This window comes from Anoplolepis gracilipes, chromosome 3 (assembly GCF_047496725.1).
Source record: "Anoplolepis gracilipes chromosome 3, ASM4749672v1, whole genome shotgun sequence".
NCBI lineage: Eukaryota > Metazoa > Arthropoda > Insecta > Hymenoptera > Formicidae > Anoplolepis > Anoplolepis gracilipes.
The window spans coordinates 8,366,894-8,374,861 of record NC_132972.1 but is presented as its reverse complement, the minus strand read 5'-3'; the positions used below and the strand labels follow the sequence as shown (position 1 = coordinate 8,374,861).

General features: G+C 34.6%; 2 protein-coding genes across 5 annotated transcripts; one reads left to right on the top strand and one right to left on the bottom strand.

The window, feature by feature from the left end:
* The first annotated feature begins 125 nt into the window (after window positions 1–125).
* Window positions 126–1,186, top strand: LOC140663937 (GEL complex subunit OPTI). Its single transcript, XM_072888545.1, has 4 exons — window positions 126–404; window positions 526–629; window positions 744–873; window positions 948–1,186. The coding sequence occupies exons 1-4, from the start codon at window positions 306–308 to the stop codon at window positions 987–989; spliced, it is 375 nt and encodes a 124-aa protein (XP_072744646.1). The 5' UTR covers window positions 126–305; the 3' UTR covers window positions 990–1,186.
* On the bottom strand, window positions 947–7,968 carry Prpk (TP53 regulating kinase). 4 transcript variants are annotated; one of them, XM_072888541.1, is made up of 4 exons: window positions 7,821–7,968; window positions 3,015–3,215; window positions 2,685–2,957; window positions 947–1,624 (listed from the first exon to the last, which is right to left on the bottom strand). In XM_072888541.1, the coding sequence occupies exons 1-4, from the start codon at window positions 7,861–7,863 to the stop codon at window positions 1,377–1,379; spliced, it is 765 nt and encodes a 254-aa protein (XP_072744642.1). In that variant the 5' UTR covers window positions 7,864–7,968; the 3' UTR covers window positions 947–1,376. The 4 variants fall into 4 exon arrangements, with proteins under 4 accessions (XP_072744642.1, XP_072744644.1, XP_072744643.1 ...); XM_072888543.1 differs by having other exon boundaries at window positions 7,737–7,967; XM_072888542.1 differs by having other exon boundaries at window positions 7,732–7,966.

Sequence of the window (7,968 nt, the reverse complement as noted above, 5' to 3'; positions counted from 1 at the left end):
GGTGAGATATATTTCGATAATTTTCACGATTTTTTTCAAGAAATTCGGAGCCTCTATTCTGAAATATTCTTTATTCTCAACAATAAAAATTCCCGTAAAGTTTATTTCTTCCACTGCTCCCACTTCTCTTCACGTCTCCCGTTCCCGGTTCCCGGAAGCAGGCTTGTCAGCTGTCAACCTCGTCAGCTGTTTTACGACCACGGTCCACGGTCTTGTCTTGGACACAGCCGGTGAAAGCCACGCGAAACATCGCGTTCGATGATCGTCTAGACCGCGACTTCCAAGTCGTTTACAGGATCGCGAGGATGTCCCGCACGAGGACAGAGAAGAATGGGAATGGCGGCAAGTGTGAGGTTAGCGTGTGGACACGTGCAATTACGGCCAACTCGGAATGGCCGGACAAGGTAAATATAACCTTCCGAGAGAATTTCTCCTTCGAAGACGTTCTTTAAAAACGGACGGAAAAGAAAAAAAAAAAATGTCCGAAATTCCTTCATCATTCTTTCCCTTTGTCTCGGATTGCAGGAGGAGTTTCTCGACGTGATATATTGGGCGAGGCAGGCGATCGGTATCATCGTCGGTATAGGATGGGGCCTTATACCTCTGAAGGGTTTTATAGCTCTATTGTTGTAAGTAACGAGAGTTATGCACCTTCGAGATGATAGTCTTGAGTTTGCTTTGTTTGGAAAATCTTGTATTAATTTATTTGTGAAATAATTCTCTCACGATTTTTCTTGTTTTAGATTCGTAGTAGTTAATGCAGGAATTACATATTTATACTTTAGCAGTTTTCACCAAATCGATGAAGAAGAATTTGGTGGTATATGGGAATTGACGAAGGAGGGTTTTATGACCTCATTCGCTGGTTTTTTGGTAAGTTTAAGTTACATAATAGATTCAATAAATACACAAACATCATATGGATCTACTGTTATATTTGTCGATAGGTAACTTGGATTATTATATACTCCGGATTGCATTTTGACTGATTTACACTTTAAATTTGGATATACAAGGAGCAATAGCTTTTCATATAGATCATTGTTGCTGCCAATTTCATTATGCAATAGATATACCATTTCCTCGCAATAGGTATCGTTACATATTGAATTCTTGCATACTGTTACATATTGTTACGTACAAGTGCGATATATTTACCTGTATAAAGATCTTCTTACCTTCTCAAGCAGTGTGTTTTGATTCTATGACCGATCATTCGTACAATTTACATTCATCAACAAGTATAAAGTTTAATTGTATTTGCAATTTGATGAGTGTTGCAAATTACAATACAAAAGTAAATTTATTCGTACACCTTGCGTATATAATCTTTGGAATTTTAAAGAGCACTCATCGAAAGAATCTATCGAATTCTTTTAGCCGATCATCAAGCGCTTGCGTCCTCGCGCCTGAACCTGTTTATATTTGGCGACCACTTGCTCGCATTGACTCTTGTTTTGATAGTGCCTTTGATAGTGATGAAAAATGCGTGGGAACAATGTCGGCACTTCGGAATGCGCACTGAGCAACGATCGCTCGAGAACGTACAAATCCACCGCCTTATCCTCCACCGTGGAATCCAGTCGAGCCAGTCCAAAGTCTATCATTACAAATCGAGTTTCGGCTATAAAGGAGGAAAAAAACGATATAACGGAATAATAGAAACTAAATCGGAATTAGAAAATCAAAAGATATTTTAACATCGTTTATTTCAATAAGTACAGTAAAATTCGGTTGTATCCTTGCAATTTGTTTTACGAGCGCGTCAATAAAATATATGATAAGTGAAAGAGTTATCATTTATCAAGATTGATTGGAAAAGTTCAATAGAAAAAACCATGGTAATTTCGGTTTTTTCTGTTCCAAACTTTATCCAATACAATGAACTGGCAAAAACTATGAAAATTACTAATATATACATTAAAATATGCAAAAAGATATTTTTGTTTTAATTAATTAAAACATACTAATCACTATAATTTAAAAAATAAAATCAATCCAATAATATAAAGTCTTTTAATATAAATCAATATGTCAAATTTTTAAAATTTGGAGATCTGTTTTAACTAAATTTTATATTAATTGTTAGTTTACTAATGTCGGAAAAAAGTAATAATAACAATTAAAATTGTTTATATAAATCTTGCTTGCATTTATTTTTCAAAACATCTAACAAAAAACTAATTCATTTGATTCCTAGGTCGGAATTTATAGACTGATTTTACTTATTCTTAGAAGATTAAAGTAATAAATAACGATCACGGAAAAAATACAAAATAGAAATGCTTCAAATTATAAACAAATTAAATTTTATTTTTAAAAGAAATACATAGTGAAAACAAATAATAAAAATTATTTATGAAAAATCATTCAATACTTATTAAAAAATCCACTTTTTTTCTTTATAACTTTCAAACAAAGTTTAGGCATCCTATCAATTAATTTTTTTATTGACAGCTTATTTTTAAGCTCCTCGAGAAAATAATTTGTTTTTACACACTGAAGCATGACATTCTGCTGATTGTTTCTTTTTTTATTAATAGTTATAGGATTATGTTATAATATCGCAAAAGTAAAAATAATTTGCATTACTTTTTGAGAAGAAATTATAAATTTCTTTGGCCTTAAACTTTCTGACGATAGTGTATTTACCAATATTTGAAACATGCTATCGCGAGGATTACCTTCAGATTGATCGCTGTAAGACGACTCGTTCGAGTCATTCTTTAATAGTATATTTGATGTAGTCAAGTCGCCGTGGATCATGTGTTTCGAGTGCAGTCTAGATATGAGGGAGCCCAAGCCGCGTCCTATGAACTCTATCAAGTCATCCACGTCCGTCTTTCTCGAAACATTCTCATCTATAAAGTCCTTGAGTACCACGGCGTTTTCCACGTACTCCATGTAGATGCTGCGTCGCTCTATGTCCACCAGGTATAGGGTTGGCGTTGCTATGCCTTGAAAATAACACAAATAGATAAACGCGAATTCTGCGGACAGAAATCGATTTTTACCTGCAGATTTCGCCCGAATAATTGCCCGAGCTTCGGCCTTGATGCGATCCTTGGTGAGACGCGCGTCCAGCTCCGAATGTCGGTAATTCTTTACAAATCTCTCCTTCATCAGACTCATCCTTCCCAGGTAGAGGCCCTTATAGAGGCGCGCCTCTGCGCCTTGCGCTATCAGTTCCAAGTCTTGCATTATATGTATTATCGCTGTAAGAAGTATACATACAAATCAGAAAGAGATTATAAATGTGTGAATATTGTTCCAGAGATTGCTATTTTATTCTTATTTGCGTTAATCGCAATCGTTGATCTTATCAAATGTAATTCATATATTTCACATATTTGATATATGCGATCAACAACAACAAAGTCTTTGACGCAATTAGCTAACGCTTTCGCTTACAAAAGTCAAATGTTGAAAGGAACTAAGACAATTAGAAGAGCGCGAATAATTCTTAAGGATCATATATATATTAGATCATTTTAACACTATCGGTATTCTATATTTATCGATTTTCGTGTAAGTAATCAATCCCCAAAAATTTACCTTTTTAAACAAGGATAATAAAAGATACTAAGTTGTCAAAAATTGTTATATATATTGCGCAATATTTATAGATTGTGTTTTACGCAATATATATATATATATATATAAATACATATAGCAATACATATTTTAACAACTGGCGCGTAAACTTTATACTCTTATCTTTTTTTTTTTTTTTTTCTTTTTAAAGAAAAGTTTTTAAGGATATCATTCTTTTTTGCAGTTTTAAATTTTATTAATAATTTTTAATCTATATATGAGCTGAACAGTTAAGTTTATTCACTCGAAGTTAATATATTTATACCTGTCAAAATCGTATATAACGCTACTTATTTACATGTATACACCTATATAGAGTGCTGCTAGCGTTATTTTGTGTTGAAAATGAGAAATGTAAATTTTCTTTTGGGTGCGATGACGGAGAGAACGATGGAGACGTTTCTTAAATGTAAACTTCCTGTTTTGAACTTTTGCACTGAAATGTTTCCGTTTGCAGAACATGTTAGACTAAAGTAAGCACATTTTTTTATATACTTCAAAGTATAGCTATTAATTTAGTAAGAACTCGATTCCTTTCAGCGATTATTATAAACTGAACTCTCAATTGTCCGGCTTGCGTAAAGATATAGAAGTGTCTTGCTGTCACTAAAGCCTAATCTACAATGTGCTCTTTGCTTCTTGTTTCTTTAGAAATTAACTAATTGTAGTTGATTTTAAGAATAATCGAACAGGATTGGATTAATTTCTAAGAAACAGGAAACAAAGAGCACACTGTAGATTAGGCCTAAAACGTAATTTAGCGCAAGACACTATCGTGTTTCTTGATAAAAAAAAATATTTAAAATTTATTCTTTAACTTTTATTGTGACGACATGACCATTTTCTACAAATGTTAAAGAATATAATAAACTTGTAGATTTTTTCAAACATTTTGAAACAGTTGAAACTGTGATAAAACATTTCAACTTTTGATCCATATATGTATGTATATGACAAGGAACAGAACAAAAAATGTGACCTACGAGAGTTAATAAACAATTAGCGAGACTATAGGACGATTGAAATCCTGTTAACAATCGCCCGAGCAATAAAACGAATTCGCTAATGAATCTTGATGAGAGGCAAAAAATAAAAGGTCCTGAGAAGCGAAATGCTCAGTTCAGAGCGAAGAGTAGGGATTGATACTATAAGAGAGGAGAGCGCGAGCGACTCGCGTCTAGCAAGGGTCGATCGAAATCCTGCGGTATCAGAGACACGTGCACGCGCATGTCCGAGTAATTGGACGCGCAAAACATTGTATTCGCGCGTTGGTCTCGTGAGACCCGAGGTGTATACTTTATCCCTCCTTCCCTACCTCCCCTAATTTATCGATGATAGCCGATGATCAACGAATTAAATTCGAGATTAATTTTATTGGAGAAATTAAAGCGCGTAAACTGGTTCTCTTGGCTGATTAGCGCTATGGAAGCGATCTCCAAGACGGGCATCTCGGGAGGTAGGGATTCGCTTGCGCGAGGCGAAATATTAAAGGGCGAGGGCGGCGCGAGGGTACTTAGGGAGAGAGCGTGTGCGACTGCTAGCGCTAGCGAGGCGAGACGAGGGCGAAACGCGAATCGATCGTCTCGTACCAGTCGGTGTCCTGCGCGCTAATCGCTATCCCGGCGCTAGTATTCGCCCGTACTTTGTTCCCGTCGGTTGCCGTCGTGTCGTGCGAGCTACTTCAGCTCGACCAGGGTGCGGGACAGCATGAGGGACGAGGTGAAGATGGACGCGAATCGGCTGATCGCCGAGGTCTACAAGCGGCCGGCCCTCTGGAACCAGAGGCATATCTCATATCACAATCGCGAAGTGACCAATCGCGTCTGGATGGAGATCGCGGCGATATTCAACCTCCCCAGTACGTGTTCTTCCCGCGTGCCAGGGGCGAGTTTGCCGCGAGTTCGACGCAACGCGCCCGCGAAGTAGGCGCCGCGCGTGTCTTTCGCCCATGCGTCGACTGTATTTTCTCTCCGCCAGCGTAGATATAATTCAAGTGAAGCGAGTTTGATCGCTCTCAGAGCGATTAATGACGTCATAAGCTCTGTCTTATGTTACTGGAAATATACTTGGATTGTTAGATTAATCGATGATACTTCGAGTTTTGAACGTTTGCTTGATTAATCAAGGCAAAGAATCTTTGTGCATTAAAATCAAACAGTACTTCATATTATTTATATTATTAATGTATTATTTATATTTTGATCAGATTCAAAACATTATCGGTTAAATATATTTATAGCAAATTAGGTTTAATCGCTCTTAAAGCGATCAAACTTGCTTCACTCGAAAACGTTAAATGATTCTACTGCACTAATTATGATAGTGGGACCCAATGACGAATTGCAAAATTAGGAGAAAACTGTAATCAGGGTGTCTACTCAAATCTTGTAAAAAATTCCCCGATCTTTTTTTTCAGGCATCTTTATTCAAAGTTTCAGGTAAAGACAATATAATTAAAGATTTTTTGGTGCAACTTCCTAAAATAAGATTATTTATTTTGTACGCGTTTTCTAATACTTTTTGCTTATATGGAGGAAAACCACAAAACTACTCAAGTTTCAAGTGCTAGATTTTCAAATAAAAAGAATTGAACAACTTTCGTGAGATAAACATTTTTAAGTTGCATAATATTTTCATTTTTTATTACTGAAAATTACAATAAAGAATATTTACTGCATATTCAATATTTTGTTATTAAGACATTATATATAAAATATAAACAAAGATTATATATATATATATATATATATATATATATATCTGTCTTTGTTTATATATATAAAATTATAATATATTTTAAATACATTTTTATTTTTAATATACAATTAAATACACAACTTGATTTATCAGAAAATTGTCAACTGTTTAGAATAAAAGCAAAATTATCAAAAATCATTAAAAAAAATTTTTTTATCTGAGTCCTAATGAAATTCTGTAAGATCATTCCCTGATTTTTCCAGGTACAAAAGAAATCCCTTAAAATTCCAGGTTTTTCCAGAAACATCCAGTAGACACCCTGGTAACTGCTTTTCAAACGAATAATTTACTAAATTCCGCAAAATATATAATGACTGTTCATCGAATATTAATTTTTTTTTAAAAACATAATTATTTACGATTGCTCGTGTATAAAGTACAGTCAGAATAGTCTTTTTTTATACAGAAAAATATATATCTAGAAAAAAGGAAGAAAAATAGAACGGAAAAAATACATATTTGACGTTTGGTAAAATGTTTTTTTTTTAGATTGAATTACAGTCGGACCTCTTATCCTACGACAAAAAATCCTCTCATGCTACGACCGCGAAAGGAGAATTATACCCCTACTCTCAAATTTTTGTCGGTTTAGGATCAGAGGTTTAAGAGGAAGATTCCGGACCGAAAATGTCGTAGGATAAGAGGTCCAACTGTATATTAAAAATTAACACACATGCACATACACAGGTATTTTTTCTCATATCCTAATGTCACAATTTCTCAGTCATTATACTTTATGGTAATGTCTGGATATGTCCTTGATGCAACTTTAGAAGTTTATACAAGTTTATAATGAGAAAATCGGAGACGAATCTTATATTATCGTACAAGATCGTGCGACGTCTTCTTTGAACTGTTTAAAAAATTAGATTATGACATCATCGCGAATAGATCATCCTCGCGCAATCGAATTACTTTACATGGGCAATATTTTATGGCGATGAAACAATCGTTCTTAATTTTGGTTATCGAAATCATTTCACTGAACCGTTCGAATTTAAAAATATAAAACAAATTCTTTCATGGTTTTTGTGTATGAATATTTAGAAAATTACGACACGAAATCACTCATCTATTTTTTCGTCATGGTTCGCGAATATATTCATATGATACTGATTAAAGCGGTGAAGCGATTTTTTTTTCATGGGACTCATGTTTAACTAGGAATCTAATTATTTGAATTTGATTGAAAACAAAGGTTTCAATGTAAGAATAAAATAAAGTCTTTATTTTAAGTTGGTCTTATAAATTATTTTTGCATCGAGCACGTGTTAACACACATACATTTTGATTATTTTACGTTCTTCTGAATGTAATCAATATATTTTAATTCTATTTGGTACTCTATACTATATAAATATGGTTTCGATCTCATCTAACCTCACTTTTTGCTCGTGGACTGCCACTGTCGTTGACAGGATATTATTCGCATTGTTGCAATGCAACGTGATATCGCTGGATGCTTTTACCTACGATATATTCCGGAATCGAACGAGGTCCCTCGTCGTACATATACCCTCGATCGTATAACCTCGATCTGGTTCGATCTAGGTTCGAATCGCTCTTGTAGGTACAAATGCACGAGTCACTCGGTCAATTACGCATGCGTGGATTATG